We start from the raw sequence: 18,525 nt of genomic DNA on the forward strand, positions 1-18,525 counted from the left end.
TAAACCCGGCCCACTATTTGCTGTCCGTGACCAGGGGCCCTGTCAACATGCACTTGAATTTCCTGCTAAGGCTTGGTTGTGGACCAATTGGAATTTGGAGGGAAAATCTTCATTGCAAAATCAAAGAGCCAATTCTCTGTACTAATAGTCCTTGACCTTCTTTGATACTGTTGATCAGTCTGCTTTTCTTCCCCCTAATGGCACTTTTGACATGCAGCACATGCTTACAGGCATGCACATGGGTAGTGGTCTCAAAAGTGACATCATCAACAGTTGCTCTGCCCTGCCTCCACAATTATTTAATAATTGTGCAAATGGCTTGTCATCTGGCTAGGATGATAGCCAGTAATGTACAGTATAGGAAAATACATACGTTTCTACTCCATTTAATTCCATGGAGCTGTGCGTGGCCACAGTATCAGTTGGCCATAGCCTCAAAGGTGTGACGGTTTGCACTTGTGATCATCTGGTGCTGCTTGCCTAGTGTTTAGTTCATCATGGCAATATTGAGACAAGGTTCCTGCACACTCCCACCCTCATCTTCAATCATCATTACCTTTTGGGTGCCATCAATCACTAACTTGTTCAACTATTATATAATTTTACAAAGTCCAATGTTTTCTCAGTCTTGCAAAACTTGTTAAGCTGGCCATACAACAGTCGATGTGCCACCAGATCGACCATTAGATAGATCCCCCTCTGCTCAAATCTGTTTAGAGAGGGATCTATTGCTTGTCCATGCACTGCAGGTTGATTTCCAATAGATTCGGCACCTGTACCACGTGACAGTGGCGCATGTAGAGACGCCACTACATGCATCGCTGCCACGTGGTAGAGGCGTTTGAGGTGATCCTGAAATTCAGAGGAGCCCAGGAATTGCGGTGGCCTGACAGGTGAGCCTTTAAAACTGCCTACAGGCGCGTGGGGTGGGCATGTACGCTTGGGGGGACACTGGCTGGGGATACACCGGTCTTTGTGATATCAAACACCGTTACTGCCGCGCTTCCAATTGAGCGATTTTCTGTGATTTGTGAACGATAATTTCAACCGATTTTGTCCAGAAATCAGTCGAAAGATCAGTTGGATGGCCATATTATGGTACCGATTCTCCTTTGATCCCATAAAATTATCAGATCAATAGTCCTTTTGACATGCAGCTAGAATGGTCATCCCTTTGTCTACCTCAAATTAAAACGTACATTATCGCATCCTCCTTTTGCTTGTATCTACTATACCAAGCTCTTCTCCCTCTCCCATAGGTGTAATTCTACCTACAATACATTATCTTTATAGATACTTGAGCTATACCTAGGATCCAATGGAATCCATTTTAACTAAAGGTCCACATCTCTATTCAGTTCCCAACAAACAAGCCCTTAATATGAGAATTCCTTTTCCTTATGGAAGACCTTTTGATCATGCGATCTACTCAGGTTTTGTTAACTACAACCCAAAGGATGTCATGGTCTTCTATTTATTATTGTTAAACTCTAAACATGTGTGATATGCTAACATATTGTATAGTGCTACTTCCAGCTGTTTTCTGATGTCAATATTGTTCTTTATTGTCCCACTTTATGATTGAAAACTTTAATTAAAAATGTAAAAATCTAATAAAAATAAATAAATAAATTATCAGATCCAAATGTCCAATGGCCCGCAAATCGAGTGATGCATGGGCACCCTTGGTTAAGTCTGTGCAGAGGACCCTCAAGGGGGTGGTGCTCAGATGTGAAATAGGGGCCCTAATCACTCAATTAATCAATGGTGCTAAATTGTGCGTGTAATACCTCCTCTCCAGAACGCAGTATTAGGCAGTCTGAGCCCCCCCCCTTCCTTTATAGCAGTATCAAGCAGACTTTGTGTCTCCTTCCAACCAAGTGTTTTGGTTTTCAGCAATTTTAGGTGCCCACTATAGAGTGGGCACAGTGGAGCCTGATATAGGCACGGACTCACCTTTCATTACTGGGACCTCTGTCCCTCTTGATCAGCACCCAAACTTATTTTCAAGCAAAGAAGAAGTGGTTGCCAATATGCAATGGTTGCTAAGCATTAGTAGGTGCAAAACTCATGTGCCATGTGTGGTCTGGATGTGTGGCATGGGAGAGTACTGAGTCTCATATGGGTTCAGACCAAGGGCAGGCATTAGGTGCTATTTGGGTGCTGGCCATGGACGGGTACTAGGTGCATATAATGGTTTGGGAACTTGGTGCCGTTTGAGTACTGTGCCATGTGGGTGTTAACTAAAGGGGTATAGGGTGTCATGTGGGTCCTAGGTGCAAATACTGAGTGCCAAGTGGGTACTGGGAGTGAGTACATGGTGCTATATGGGTGATGGGTGCTGGCTAGCGGGGTATTTGTTGTCATGTATGCTGCAAATGCTGGGAGCCATGTGGGTTCTGGGTGCTGGCACAGGGTGTCATGTGGATTTTGGCTGTATAGGTGGGTATCAAGCATCATGTGGGTATTGATTGAATGTACTCACTTGTGAGTTCTGGGTGCATGTACCGGATGTCATGTGAGTGCTTGGTGTGGGTGCTGGTCACTAAGTGGAGGTTTAGTGCAGCTGGAACTACTGTGGGTGCTTGGTGCACGTACTGGGTACTTGCTATAGTGGGGGCTAATGGCTGAGTGTAATTTGGGTGCTTGATATTGGTGGGATTGCTGTGGGTGGGAGGTCACTGTGGGTGCTGCTTTGGATGGCATAGTTGCTGCTAGGGGAGGTAGAGGTAAGTGTGGTAGAGGTCAGTGTGGGTTCTGGGGGAAGGGTTGGTCACTGTGTGTGTGGGTGGAGGGAGAAGTAACTGTGGGTGCTGTGGAAGTTAGAGGTCACTATGGGTGCTGGCGGAAAGGGGGGACATTGTGGGTACTTGGGGGGGATGTCACTATGGGTCTTGGGGGAGGTAGAAGTCAGTGTGGGTGCTGGGGGAGGGAAAGGTCACTGTGGGTGCTGACAGAGGTAGAAGTCAGTATGGGTGCTGGAGAGGGAAAGGTCACTGTGGGTGCTGGGGGAGGTAGAAGTCAGTGTGGGTGCACAGGGAAAAGAGGTCACTGTGGGTGCTGGGAGAGGTTAGTGTGGTTACTGGAGGAGGGAGAAGTCATCGTGGATGCTGGGTGTTGGGAGAGGCCACTGTGGGTGCTGGGGAGGTAGAAGTCCGTGTGGGTGCTAGGGGAAGGGGAGGTCACTGTGGGTGCTGGGAGAGGTCAGTGTGGTTACTAGAGGAGGGAGAAAACATTGTTGTTGCTGGTTAGGAGAGGTCACTGTGGGGAGAGGTCACTGTGGGTGCTGGTGATGGGAGAGGTCACTGTAGGTGTTGCTTTTGGGATGGGAGGTCCATGTGGGTGCTGCAGGGGACAGAAGGGTAGCCTCTGGGGGAGGGAAAGATCACTGTGGGTGCTGGGGGAGGTCACTGTGGCTGCTAGGGGAGGGAGAGGTCAGTCTGGATGCTGGGGTAGGCAGGATCACTGCTAGAACTGGGAAAGGAGAGGTCACTGCGGGTGCTAGGTGGAGGTAGAGGTCACTGTGGGTTCTGGGGGAGGGAGACATCACTGTGGTTGCAGCTGTTAGGGAGACACCATCTTACTTGCTCCCACACAGCTAATGGAATAGCCACACTAGGTGGAGCTTCCCATGTGTGGGCATGGCTTATCACAGTTGGGGCGGAGCTTTTTTGCACAACCAGAGGGACCTTTTTTGAAGTGCTTGGGCCCCCAGAGCAAGTCTTTTGGGATTATCGATAAAAGCCATTTTTATGTTATTAGTGTGGAGACCATGTATATGATGAAAAGATCCGCACCGTCTAAAAGCATAAAAGTCAGTGTGTGCCGGGGCACACAATGGGCTTGATTCACAAAAGCGTGATAACTGATAGCACGGCCGTGCTATGCAGTTACCACACCATGTGACGAGCGCAAAGATTTGCGTGCGTAAAGGCTTACGTCTGCATGGTAAACAAAGGTTTGCGCGCGATTACGCATGACCGCGCGCAAACATTAGTTGCGGAAAACTTTGATTATGCATGCGGGCGTAAGCCTTTATGCGCACAACCCTTCGCGCGCGTCACATCGCGTGGTAACTGCATAGCGCGACCGTGCTATCAGTTATCACGCTTTTGTGAATCAAGCCCACTGACTTTTATGCTTTTGTCAGTTTTTAAAGAAGCTTTAAAAAAACCTTTTTTGGTCACAGCTACACCAAAAACAGCTATCTCTTTGTTAACTGGAAAACTGCTAGCAAATGTTTTAGTGCTACACACTTCACTTTTTTAGTCAAAACCCCCACAGTGAGATTGTTGTTTTTTTTATAACACTGACAACATGCACATTTGAAAGGTAAACTAATATCTATTTGCCTGAACTTGCCTATTTGCTGTGCAGGATGTGGTGAGATGTGTTCCCACAGGCTGGGATGTTTCACAAACTGTCCTCCCTTTGGCCACACGAAGGAGAGGCCAATAAGTCCCTTGCCATGGGGTTCAGAGGTCATCAATACTAAGTTCCTCCTCTTTACCAGGGAGAATCAAAACGAATATAAGGTAAGTTTACTTCTGCTTTGTAAAAATACCAACAGTTTCTGTGCTTGGAGTAACATATCCCAACATCTTGTGCAACCTGCCCTCCCTTCTGGCTTTATAGTTTTTTTTGTCAGAGCCCAGCCAGGTTCTCTGCGTACATTTTAAAAGTGCGCCTGGAAAAAAGGGCGCCTGATATAGCCGCGATTTCAGCTACAAAAGGATGCTGGATATAGCCAAAAATTTGTTGGGCTATAAAGGGGTGCTGGTTATAGGCGAAATTGCTTTGGGCTATAAAAGGGCACTGGATATGGGTCCAGTCAAAAATGGCACATATGAGAAATGACGCACTGTGATGCTGCTGTTTTTTTTGCCGCTTATCGTTACTTAACAATAAGCTATGAACGCTATTAAACATTATTTAACGTTTAGCTATAAAAGTTATCAGCCAGATGACAGAAGCTACAAATATAAATGCCAGGGCTCTGCCACTGCCACTGAAAGTACTTTCTTACCCTGTGCATGATGCTCCAGGCTGGTGGCTGGCAGTGCCCGCTGTCTAGTGGTGCTGGAAGTGGTCAGGCAGCCGATCCCGTGTGGGTGACCCGGCACACTGCTGCCTGCGTGGCATTCCGGCTCCTACACTCTCCTCCTGCCAGTATCATCCCAGCGCTGTGCCAACCATCCTCATGCCAGGATCAGCTTTTCCTAGATGGTAGAGGAGGCAGGGCTAACGTGTCCGCTCTCCACCCATCCACTCCTCTCTCTTCCCTCCTGCTGCTTATTTTGAAACTTGAGAAGCCACCACATATGAAGAAATTGTGGCAGTGAATGCACCAGCAGCCGAAGAAACCCCCCTCATAGTGGGTTAATTAACGTTAAAGACAGTAAAATGATAATTAGCGATATGCCGCTTAACAATTCAACCTGTGCGCCATAATTACACATTGTCATTGCTAAATAACGTTAAGGCTATATTTTCAATGCGGCTCAATTTTTAAACATCGGTGCTAAGCGCCATTTTTATCTGACCCCCTGGATATAGCCAAGAAAAGTGATATAAGCAAGAAAAATGATATAGCCCAGAAAAGTGATATAGCAAAGAAAAAAGATTACTATGACCTACTTTCTCCCTACTCTCACACAGAACCCTCCCCTGGTGGTGCCTAACCCTAAGACTTCCCTCATGGTGCCTAACCCTAAGACCCTCCCCTAGTGGTGCCTAACCATTAGAACCCCTCTTGGTGGTCCCTAACCCTAAGACCCCCCCCCTGGTGGCACCTAACCCTAAGACCCTTCCTGTTGGTGCCGAAACCCTAAGACCCCCCTGGTGGTGCCTAACCCTAGGACCCCCCTGGGGGTACCAGCAGTAATCAGGTTGTCACCTGTGCGAAATTTAAAAATGTAATTTAGGGTGAGGAAAGATTTTACTATGGGCAACCACTGACTAAACAATTTCTAAATTAATATTGTAAAAAAATAAACATTTTGATTATTTTAGTTATAGTTGATAAACTCCCTCTTCAAATTACAAAATGCAGATACTCAGCAGACTTTAAAGCGGATCTGAGATGAAAAACTAACTATAACAAGTAACTTGTCTATATATCTTATCTAAAGTTTAGATTAGTTTACACAGCAAATCTAGCTGCAAACAGCTTCAACAGCTTATGCTTATTTATTCCTGTGATACAATGACAGCAGCCATGTTTTGTTTGTCACATTACACACAGGCAAGCTGATAGCATCTCCAGCCCTCAGCCTGTGACAAATTCAGTCCCTTCTCCTCCTCCCATCTTCCTCTGAAATCTCTTACTAGTAACCTCCTCCTCTTCCTGCCCAGACTGAGCTCCCATAAGCCCTTGCTACTAAAGCTTAGAATGCCAAGGCACTCTGGAGAAGCCGTGGACGAGGCTTGTTTAGTGTACAGGGAATTAGAGTCTTAAAACAAAACAAAAAAGTATTTGGCTTGAGGCATGCCCTATAAACTATATGAAAGGAACACAATTATGCAATGAGTAAAAGTTTATCTCAGATCCACTTTAATGCAGTAAAATTATCTAAAAATGTAGAAAAAAAATACTCACAAAACTGGAGTAAATGGAGCAAATGGAGAAAATATTGAACTCATTCCTGCCTGGAAAGCTCCCTTTCCCTTTACCCTCACTGGTGCTGCATACGGGGGACTTTGCTGTATTTGCTGTATTACCTCAATCCACAGTTTTGTCATTATCACCAGGGAGGAGCTCCAGATGAAATCCAAATGAGTTTCATTCGGATTTCATCCAGATAATTAGTGGACCTGATGAGGCGGGTGAGGGGGGGGGGTTAACATACCTTGCCTCCATCTTCTTTAATGCATCCCACATTGCGTCTCATGCCGCAGTCCAAGCCGCATCACATGACTACTATGCTTCCTCCTTTAACCCGGAAGAAGGAAGGACGGTAGTCACGTGACCGCGGCTTGGAACGAGACGTGGGACGGATTAAAGAAGACGGCCACTGGGTAAGTTTAATCCCCGCTCACCCACCCCATCAGGTCCACTAATTATTGGGATGAAATCTAAATGAAACTCATTCAGATTTCATCTGGAGCTCAGTCATAATTATCACAATCAATGTTATGCAACAACCTATGGTTTTAACATAGTTATTAAAAGTTAAGTTTTCGACCTTCGGTCTCCTCCAAACTTAGGTTATCTCTTGTGTATTTACTCTAATCAGATGTGTGTATTGTGCAATATTCTACCGCCATAGAAAATGCAAAAAGGCCAAAGAAAAAACAAACCTCCCCAAAACTTTAGAATAACAGCAGATTTGCAGATTTGAGAACCAGCCAGTACCAGCAAGGTCCCCAGAACCTCTGGCCCCCTCCTCTGTTTTAGCTGCCCCGTATCTGAGCCTACACCCTCCGACTATGAATGAAGACGATGTCCGGCAGCATTTGTCAAGGATAAACGCGAGAAAAGCCTCAGGCCCAGATGGAGTGTCACCAGCCTGTTTGAAAACTTGCGCACAGCAGCTTGCACCTAGTCTCTCCTCCATCTTCACCAAATCCATCCAGGAAAGCAAGGTCCCCGCTTGCTTCAAGAGGTCCACCATCATCCCTGTCCCCAAGAAACAGGGTAGCTCCGACTTCAACAATTTCAGGCCGTTATATAAAGAAAGGAGAACCGAGAGCCCAATATGGTGTAGTAGGTTAAGGCAATTGATATGTTTGAGAAAGAAGTAAAATGTATACTCACAAACACGGGTTACCTCCAGGCAACCACTGTATAAGCAGGTGAGGAGATTGACCTGTCCCCACTCAGGATTAAGAAGTCGCTCTCTGTAGATGTGAAAAGAAGGGGTATCCCCCTCCACCAAAGGTGGATATATAATATGTTATAGACTGAACAGAGGCGCCAAAAGAGTAAAAACAGTATTTAAAATGTTAAAAATTGCTTAGGAGGCTAAGTCCACCACTGCCTCCTAAGCAATTTTTAACATTTTAAATACTGTTTTTACTCTTTTGGCGCCTCTGTTCAGTCTATAACAATTTCAGGCCATTGGCTCTCACATCTGTTATCATGAAAATCATTGGTTTTGCCCCTCCTCAAACTATCCACTGAGGCCCTGCTGGACCCGTTCCAGTTTGCGTATAGAGCAAACAAGTCCACTGACGACGACATAAACATCTTCCTGGAGCTCGTATATGAACACCTGGATAGACCAGATTCTAACGCCAGGGACCTCCTACTTGACTTTAGTTCGGCATTTAACACCATCAGCCCCCAAATACTTCAAGAGAATCTTACTGCCCTCAAGGTCCACCCTTCCCTTAGCCTGTGGATCATGGACTTCCTAAGTGACAGATCATCACAGGCCGTCAAGCTGGACACTATCATGTCGCAACCAAGGTGTACGTTAAAAAGGACGCTGGGAAAAAAGGGCGCAGGGTTTTAAACGATAAGCATGAATAACGTTTAAAAAAAATTGTGCTATATTTCGTTTAAAAATAATGTTTTATAAAGTTATAAATCATTAAATAATGTGTATGAGATCGGGAATTGTAACAACGTTAATCTTCCCTGTTTAAAAAGTGAAATGTATAATAACGTTTTATAAAAGATTAATAAGAATGTTACTAAAACTATTCTTAACCCTACTCTCACACAGAACCCTCCCTGTACCTACCCCTAACCCCTAGACCTGCCCTGGTGGTGCCTAAACCTAAGACCCCCCAGGTGGTGCCTAAACCTAAGACCCCACTGTGATAAGCATTAATAACGTTTTAAAAAAAATATTGTGCTGTATTTCGTTTAAAAATAATGTTTTAAAAAATATTGTACTGTTTTTCGTTTAAAAATAATGTTTAAAAAATTATAAATTATTAAATAATGTGTAATCATGAGAAGCAGTTATAAAACATTAAAAGTCTCCGGGCGCGGCTTGTAAAACGTTATTTTTCTCCGGCGCCCTTTTTTCCTGTTGGGCGCCCATTAACCCCCTTGCCGTTACAATTCTGGCGGCAAGGCGGCAGCGCAGCACTTTTTTTTAAAAATTTTTTTTTTTAAATCATGTAGCGAGCCCAGGGCTTGCTACATGATAGCCGCTGACAAGCGGCATCCCCCTATGCCATGCCTTGCACTGATGAGGATCAAACAATCCGAAACAGTCTGTATGCATGTTGGATTATTATGGCTCTGTACAAATTAACAAGCTGACACATCATTGCATTCCAGCGGTTCTGGAGGTGTGTTAAAGGAATACTATCGATGTATGCATTTATTTTTAAATGCTGTATGTTGTAGCACACATTAGGGCAAGTACTAGGAGCAATTTGATTCCTCACACAGCTGTTCCTCTCAGCTGTAAAATCCTCCGTCAGTTTTGGCGTCAGTGTTGGATACAAAATGTATCTAATACTGAGCTCCCAGAGGGCTAGACCATGTCTCTGCACAGGGGAGTTGCTATTAACTCCTCAGTTTATAGTTTAATTATCACCTTGCTGAAAGAATCTTGTTGATATGGTGGTAAGGGGTTAAAGATTCTAGCAATGTGTGTTTATTATCTTTGCTTCTCTTGACTGATAAAGATACTAATAATGCTAATTGTAGAGAGTGGTCTGCCCCTCTCAGCAGCTTGTAAAGTGGATGCAGCCTGGAGTGAATGCCTCAAGCAGGCAGCCAGTCTGAGTGTAAACACACTCCTGGTATAGCTAGTTATATTCCAGCAATATTCCAGCTCATTTAGTTACTTGTTACCACCTCAGATCAGCCTATTTCTCCTCATGTCTGCTGCATGCTGTGAGTGACACAGTGAAATATATTTGTGAGCTGTGTGACAGAGTAACCAAGCAGCTCAGGGTGACCCAAACTACTATGAGCTGTGCATTTTTAAGCAGGGATAGCGAAAGAGAGACCTGGGTGAATAAATAAAGTGCCCCTAGCACTAGTGGTAATGTGTACACTAATATAGAGTATTAAAAAAAAAAGTCGTTTCAATCGATAGTACTCCTTTAAGCTTCTAAGGGTACAGTGGTTAATTTGCATATATTCAGCAGTATTGCACTGGGAGACATCTCAAGCTCACTCCAACCTGAATTATCGCAAATTCTTTCTGTTTTAAGAAAGCAAACTTTTGTTTTTCTTAACATCTTAGTAAGCGGGCTTTTAGGACCATTGTCGTCCCATACACACTCCAATGAGTTCTGGGTCACCATGAGCTTGCTGGTTAGTCTGTGCCTCTCGGTGTTACAAGTAGGGTTGAGCCGAAATGTTCGTAATTTCGCATTACTATAATTACGCATGCGAAATTTGCGATTACGATGCGAAATTACGGTAGCGTAATTGGCATTAAAATCGTAATTGAAAATACCGTAAGCGTAATTTTCAACGCGTAATTTCGCGTTTCGTTCATACCGTAATTTCGCATTAAACCGTAACGCTCCCGTATAAAAAAGCCGCCGACTTTAAGGGTTAATAGCAAAGCCCCCTTGAATGCTAAGAGCCTCAAATTTGGAGAATATATTAAGGAGATCAAAAGGAATAAGAGGAAAAAATTTTTTTCAAAAAGACCTTATAGTTTTTCAGAAAATCGATGTTAAAGTTTCAAAGGAAAAATGTATACATTTAAAAACCCGCCGACTTTAACGGTTAATAGCAAAGCCTGCTTAAAGTTTAGGAACACCAAATTCCCAGGGTATATTAAGGGGATCAGTGGGAATAAGAGGAAATTTTTTTTTTCAAAAAGACCTTATAGTTTTTGAGAAAATCGATTTTTAAGTTTCAAGGGGGAAAATGTCTTTCAAATGCGGAAAATGTCAGTTTTTTTTTGCACAGGTAACAATAGTTTATTATTTTCATAGATTCCCCCAAGTGGGAAGAGTTTTACTTACTTCGTTCTGAGTGTGGGAAATATAAAAAAAAAAACGACGTGGGGTCCCCTCTCCCAGACCTCTTTAACCCCTTAATAGGATAACAGAGGCGCCAATAGGATAAAAAACACTAAAAGAACTTAGAAACCCATCTTGGTAATAGAGGAGGCAGTGGTGGACTCACCCCCTCCAAGCAGAACACACGACTGTGGATTTTCAGTCAAAACAATTTTATTGGATACTCCAAATAAAGTGCAACGCGTTTCACGGGATACAAACCCGCTTCATCAGGCAATAACAGATAGGAGTAAACAGCATCTGCCAGTATCATCAACAAGGCGCTCAGTGTTGATGATACTGGCAGATGCTGTTTACTCCTATCTGTTATTGCCTGATGAAGCGGGTTTGTATCCCATGAAACGCGTTGCACTTTATTTGGAGTATCCAATAAAATTGTTTTGACTGAAAATCCACAGTCGTGTGTTCTGCTTGGAAGGGGTGAGTCCACCACTGCCTCCTCTATTACGAAGATGGGTTTCTAAGTTCTTTTAGTGTTTTTTATCCTATTGGCGCCTCTGTTATCCTATTATCTACATCAAGTCCACCCTTGGTGGAGGGTTGTACCCTTCCTTCTTCAACTACAGATAGCGACTTTTTAATCCTGAGTGGGGTCAGGACAATCTCCCCACCTGCTTTGACAGTGGTTGCCTACTTGGTAACCCTGGTTTGTGAGTATTAAATTAATATTATTACTCTATCAATTATACCTTATCAGTACATACTACACTATATTGGGCTCTTGGTGTTCTCTCTTTTTCTCTTTAACCCCTTGTCCCCCATGCAGGCTGGGATAGCCAGAATGCGGAGCACCGGCCGCGTGGGGCTCCGCACCCTGACTATACCAGCCCGCATGGTCCATGGATTGGGGGGTCTCGGAAGGGGAGGGGCATCCAAGCTTTCCCCTCCCCCTCCGAGCCCTTGTCCAATCCAAGGACAAGGGGCTCTTCTCCACCTCCGATGGGCGGTGGAGGTGGAGGCCGCGATTTCCTGGGGGGGGGGGGGGGGGGGTTCATGGTGGCATCTGGGAGTCCCCTTTAAAAAGGGGTCCCCCAGATGCCCACCCCTCTCCCAGGAGAAATGAGTATAGAGGAACTTGTACCCCTTACCCATTTCCTTTAAGAGTTAAAAGTAAATAAACACACAAACACATAGAAAAAGTATTTTAATTGAACAAAAAACATAACCACGAAAAAAGTCCTTTAATATTCTTAATTAACCATTAATACTTACCTGTCCCTTTAAATAAATGATCCCTCGCAATAGCCTCGGAAATGTTCTATCAGTTACAATGTAACAAAGTTATTACAATGTAACAACTTTGTTACATTGTAACTACGCCGCACCCGACGTCACTCGCTGCTCAGCCGCCGCATACACTTACGCGTCCTTGCAGGACGCTAAGTCCCCGCCGGCTCCCGCTGTCCACCCCGCCCACATCTGTCACCCACATGTCACCCACATGTCGGTGACATGTGGGTGACATGTGGGAGAGGCGGGGAAGGCAGCGGGAGCCGGCGGGGACTTAGCCTCCTGCACGGACCCGACAGAGCTCTGAGCTATATAGCTCAGAGCTCTCTAAGCATCTTTGTATTTGGGCTCCAAGGAGCCCCATTGGTCCTTAGCAGACCAATGGGGTTCCTTCATGCTTAGAGAGCTCTGAGCTATATTGCTCAGAGCTCTGTCGGGTCCGTGCAGGACGAGTATGCGTCGGCTGAGCAGCGAGTGGCGTCGGGTGCGGCGTAGTTACAATGTAACAAAGTTGTTACATTGTAATAACTTTGTTACATTGTAACTGATAGAACATTTCCGAGGCTATTGCGAGGGATCATTTATTTAAAGGGACAGGTAAGTATTAATGGTTAATTAAGAATATTAAAGGACTTTTTTCGTGGTTATGTTTTTTGTTCAATTAAAATACTTTTTCTATGTGTTTGTGTGTTTATTTACTTTTAACTCTTAAAGGGAAGGTTCAGGGAGGGTGGGTAAAAAATAAAAATCAAATTCCACTTACCTGGGGCTTCCTCCAGCCCGTGGCAGGCAGGAGGTGCCCTCGCCGCCGCTCCGCAGGCTCCCGGTGGTCTCCGGTGGCGCGCCCGACCTGGCCAGGCCGGCTGCTAGGTCGGGCTCTTCTGCGCTCCAAGGCCCGGAACTTCTGCGTCCCACGCCGGCGCTCTGACGTCATCGGAAGTCCTCCGTGCTCTACTGCGCATGCGCAGAACTACTGCGCATGCGCAGTAGAGCACGGAGGACGTCCGATGACGTCAGAGCGCCGGCGTGGGACGCAGAAGTTCCGGGCCTTGGAGCGCAGAAGAGCCCGACCTGGCAGCCGGCCTGGCCAGGTCGGGCGCGCCACCGGAGACCACCGGGAGCCTGCGGAGCGGCGGCGAGGGCACCTCCTGCCTGCCACGGGCTGGAGGAAGCCCCAGGTAAGTGGAATTTGATTTTTATTTTTTGCCCACCCTCCCTGAACCTTCCCTTTAAAGGAAATGGGTAAGGGGTACAAGTACCTCTATACTCATTTCTCCTGGGAGGGGGGGTGGGCATCTGGGGGACCCCTTTTTAAAGGGGACTCCCAGATGCCACCATGAACCCCCCCCCCCAGGAAATCGCGGCCTCCACCTCCACCGCCCATCGGAGGTGGAGAAGAGCCCCTTGTCCTTGGATTGGACAAGGGCTCGCAGGGGGAGGGGAAAGCTTGGCGGCCCCTCCCCTTCCGAGACCCCCCAATCCATGGACCATGCGGGCTGGTATAGTCAGGGTGTGGAGCCCCACACGGCCGGTGCTCCGCATTCTGGCTATCCCAGCCTGCATGGGGGACAAGGGGTTAAAGAGGTCTGGGAGGGGGGACCCCACGTCGTTTTTTTTTTATATTTCCCACACTCAGAACGAAGTAAGTAAAACTCTTCCCACTTGGGGGAATCTATGAAAATAATACACTATTGTTACCTGTGCAAAAAAAACTGACATTTTCCGCATTTGAAAGACATTTTCCCCCTTGAAACTTAAAAATCGATTTTCTCAAAAACTATAAGGTCTTTTTGAAAAAAAAAAATTTCCTCTTATTCCCACTGATCCCCTTAATATACCTTGGGAATTTGATGTTCCTAAACTTTAAGCAGGCTTTGCTATTAACCGTTAAAGTCGGCGGGTTTTTAAATGTATACATTTTTCCTTTGAAACTTTAACATCGATTTTCTGAAAAACTATAAGGTCTTTTTGAAAAAAAAATTTTCCTCTTATTCCTTTTGATCTCCTTAATATATTCTCCAAATTTGAGGCTCTTAGCATTTAAGGGGGCTTTGCTAATAACCCTTAAAGTCGGCGGCTACCTAACATTGATCCATGCGTCAACTTTTCCGCTTGGGAGCATGACCATACGCATTAATTTCGTAATACCCACTGTAATGCGAAAATTACGCGAAAATTACGCTTACGCGAAATTTCACGAAATCCTTCTTCATTACGATTATGTACTTACGGCCATAAACGTAATTACACTAATTACGCGAAATTTTGCGAAATCGTAATTACGTCATTACGCTCATCTCTAGTTACAAGCCCTACTGCATAGAGCCAAATTAATCCATGCCATGCACTGATGAGGATCAAACAATCCGAAACAGTCTGTATGCATGTTGGATTATTATGGCTCTGTAGAAATTAACAAGCTAACACATCATTGCATTCCAGCGGTTCTGGAGGTGTGTTTAGCTTCTAAGGGTACAATGGTTAATTTGCATATATTCAGCAGTGTTGCACTGGGAGACATCTCAAGCTCACTCCAACCTGAATTATCGCAAATTCTTTCTGTTTTAAGAAAGCAAACTTTTGTTTATAATAATAATATGGTAGGCCATTAGACTAGGACTATGGTAGGATTAGATTGTGAACTCATCTGAAGACAGTCAGTGACATGACTATGTACTCTGTAAAGTGCTGCAGAAGATGTCAGTGCTTACTGATACTGTCCGCCCATGGTGCTTGCTTGATCGGTCCGGATCAATGGCCTCTGGTCTGTCTGCGCCTGGACACTTAAGGTGGGTGGGCTAAACAATTGCCAGGGAGGGTTGGTTGGTATGGGATAAACTAATGCCAGGGAGGGTGGGTCCGTGGGCTAAACAAATGCCAGAGAGGGTATGTGGTTGGCAAATGCCAGGGAGGGAGGGAGGGTGGGCTAATAGGTAGGTAGCCTGGTGGTAGGGTGGGCTAATGGGTAGGTAGCCTGGTGGGAGGGAGGGTGGACTAATAGGTAGGTAGCCTGGTGGAAGGGAGGGTGGGCTAATAGGTAGGTAGCCTGGTGAGCTAATAGGTAAATAGCCAGGTTGGAGGGTGGGCTAATAGGTAGGCAGCCTGGTGGGAGGGAGGGTGGGCTAATAGGTAGGTAGCCTGGTGGGAGGGAGGGTGGGCTAATAGGTAGGTAGCCTGGTGGAGGGGAGGGTGGGCTAAAAGCTATGTAGCCTGGTGGGAGGGTGGGCTAATAGGTCGGTAGCCTGGTGGGTTAGTGGGCTAATAGGTAGGTAGCTTGGTGGGAGGGTGGGCTGGTAGGTAGGTAGCCGAGTGGGTGGGCTAATAGGTAGGTAGCTGGGAGGGTGGGCTAATAGGTAGGTAGGTGGGTGGGTGGGCTAATAGGTAGGTAGGTGGGTGGGTGGGCTAATATGTAGGTAGCCGGGTCGGTGGGCTAATAGATAGGTAGGTAGGTAGGTAGCCGGGTGGGTGGGTGGGTGGTCTAATAGATAGATAGGTAGGTAGGTAGCCGGGTTGGTGGGTGCTCTAATAGATAGATAGGTTGGTAGGTAGCTGGGTGGGTGGGCACATAGATAGGTAAGTAGCTGGGTGGGCTAATAGGTAGGTAGGTAGCCGAGTTGGTGGGCTAATAGATAGGCAGGTAGCCGGGTGGGCTAATAGATAGGTGGGTGGGTTAATAGATAAGTAGGTAGCCGGGTGGGTGGGCTAATAGATAGGTAGGTAGGTAGCCGGGTGGGTGGGCTAATAGATAGGTAGGTAGCCGGGTGGGCTGATAGGTAGGTAGACGGGTAGCTAGCCTGGTGGGGGTGGGGGGCCCAACTCTTATCCTCCCTCCCTCACCTAGGGGCGCCCCCCTCCCGGTATGCGCGGCGGAAGAGCGGCAGATATAGCAAGGCTCCGGCAGTTCCAGCAGATGCTAGAGGTTCAGCCGCCTGGTCCATGCTGTCTCCTCTCCTCTGTATGCTGCTCGCTACTTCCTGGTTTAGTGCGAGCTGCATACAGAAGAGAGGAGACACTGTGGACCAGGCGGCTGAACCTCTAGCACCTGCTGGAACCGCCGGGGCCTTTCTATATCTGCCGCCACGCATACCGAGAGTGGGGCCAGGGCCAGGCCGAGGCATAGGCTGGAGAGGCTCCAGCCTCAGGGCGCAGTGTAGGAGGGGACGCAGAATTCATTCAGCTGTCATTCCTAATTGTGTTTGAAACAGAAAGAAATAAGAAAAGGGGATACATGGCAGTGACTGCAAGCCAGATAACTAGATATTAAGGTGTTGGGGAGGTTGTGGGCCCTGTGGCGCCTCTTAGTCTAATAGCAATCAGTGTGTGATGGCTGGGGTGGCAGGGATGGAGGGGCGCACTTTGGTGTCTCAGCCTTGGGTGCTGGAGGACCTTGTCCCGGCTCTGAGTGGGGCCCCGAGGTGAGGGAGGGAGGATAGGAGTCGGGCCCCCCAAGGAAAATAAAAAGTAAAAAAAAAAAAGACCAATACTTAATGGGCCCCTGAAACAACAGAACTTCAGGGGCCCTTGTGCGCTGGCACGGCCTGAACGGCCGTATGTCCGCCAGTGCGCCGGTCACCTTATGTAAATGATGTGTTCAAATGGATGTATCTATATCCTAATTGTACTGCATGTTTTTGTATGTATTGTATGTCCTGTTACACACTAGCCCTGTACTTGCCAAACCCAATTCCAGGCACAACCCAGTGGTGCTTGGTGAAATAAAAGATTCTGATTCTGATTCTGACTAACCAACAAATACTTGAAGAAGACTGAGATGATTTTTTGTTTTTTTTCAGTTGTAGAATTGCAGAATAAAAGTTGATAAACTTTCCTGTTTGAGTCTGTAGACTTTCAGGTCTCCTCTCCTTGATACATTTTTTTTCCTATGAAAGTTTATATCTCTATGAAGACCATCATAAATGACTGGACTTTGTATTTTGCCTCCACCAGGAAGTCAGTGCTTTAGACCCAGCCAAGGTCCATGAATCCAAATTTAAAAGCAACCGAAAAACCATCTTCATAATTCACGGCTTCCTGGAGACAGGTAAAAACCAATGGCTGGTGGACATGTGTAAGGTGGGTGTCATATAAGGAGATGTGGTCTATCCTGTGTAGATATCTGGCCCAGTGTTCTCACCCTCTGTTCCTCTGTGTTCCAGGCTCTCCTGCAGGTGTCCGATGTGAATTGTTTCTGTGTGGATTGGAAAGGAGGATCATTTGCCCCATACTCACAGGTTGCCAATAACGCCCGTGTGGTGGGGGCCGAGATTGCCCATTTCTTGACCTATCTGCTGGTAAGTTCCACACATGACCCATTTTGTTCCAAGCTGCATATTTCTTCCACCGAGGGCCCTTTTACACTGGGTGGTGCAGTACATTTACCGCACCAAGCCCCCAGGCAATGAAGTCTATGGGGGAGTTCACACTCCCCATGTTGCGGTATGTTGCGCCGAAAGTCCCATAACGTGAGCGCATACCTATGTTATTGTATGGCTCCTGCGGTGACCTATGGCGATCTGCCTCGGACTGGAAGACATGTAAGTCTGTGGTAAATTTTGGACCAATCGCAAGACTCTGATACTACCGAGTATTACTGAGTCTTGTGATTGGCTTAAAAAAGTCAACTTGGAAGTATTTGGTCAATCAGAGAAAGCAAAAAATGACAAAACAATTGGGAAATGGAAAATCGAAGATCTGGAGAATTGGTAATTGGCATTGGCAGAAATCAGAATTTTTGCAAAAATGGACATCTGCATTTCCAACCAACCCTAAGCACCAGAACACACAACAAAAAATTACTGTAGAAGAAAGCAAAACCTACTGTATATACACTGGAGAGAATAACTGTGCATTTGTAATGGTACTTTCAGGCATACCTGAAGTGATGCGGCATGATAAGATCAACAGGTATACACATACAGTTGTGTTCAAAATTATTCATTATACCACAAAAGTTTTGGGATAGTGTTCTGTGGACTGATCAAACTAAATTAGAACTGTTTGGGCCCATGGATCAATGCTATGTTTGGAGGAGGAAGAACAAGGTCTATGAAGAAAAGAACACCTTGACAACTGTGAAGCATGGCGGGGGGGTCAATCATGCTTTGGGGCTGTTTTGCTTCTGCAGGTACAGGGAAGCTTCAGCGTGTGCAAGGTACCATGAATTCTCTTCAGTACCAGGAGATATTGGATGAAAATGTGATGCAGTCCGTCACAAACCTGAGGCTTGGGAAACGTTGGACCTTTCAACAGGACAATGATCCCAAGCATACCTCCAAGTCCACTAGAGCATGGTTGCAGATTAAAGGCTGGAACATTTTGGAGTGGCCATCGCAGTCACCAGATTTAAAT

The 18,525-nt window shown here is 46.0% G+C and overlaps 1 protein-coding gene across 2 annotated transcripts in view; it reads left to right on the forward strand.

Annotated features, from left to right (window-relative positions):
• LOC137536219 (pancreatic lipase-related protein 2-like) overlaps positions 1 to 18,525 on the forward strand; it is a 63,732-nt gene that overhangs the window by 2,931 nt on the left and 42,276 nt on the right. For both annotated transcript variants that reach the window (XM_068258329.1, XM_068258330.1), the window contains exons 2-4: positions 4,378 to 4,535; positions 17,125 to 17,250; positions 17,334 to 17,468. In XM_068258329.1, coding sequence (XP_068114430.1) covers positions 4,389 to 4,535; positions 17,125 to 17,250; positions 17,334 to 17,468 — 408 coding nt within the window. In that variant the 5' untranslated portion in view covers positions 4,378 to 4,388. The remainder of the gene's footprint in view (positions 1 to 4,377; positions 4,536 to 17,124; positions 17,251 to 17,333; positions 17,469 to 18,525) is intronic.

Source organism: Hyperolius riggenbachi, chromosome 10 (assembly GCF_040937935.1).
Source record: "Hyperolius riggenbachi isolate aHypRig1 chromosome 10, aHypRig1.pri, whole genome shotgun sequence".
NCBI classification, from domain to species: Eukaryota; Metazoa; Chordata; class Amphibia; order Anura; family Hyperoliidae; genus Hyperolius; species Hyperolius riggenbachi.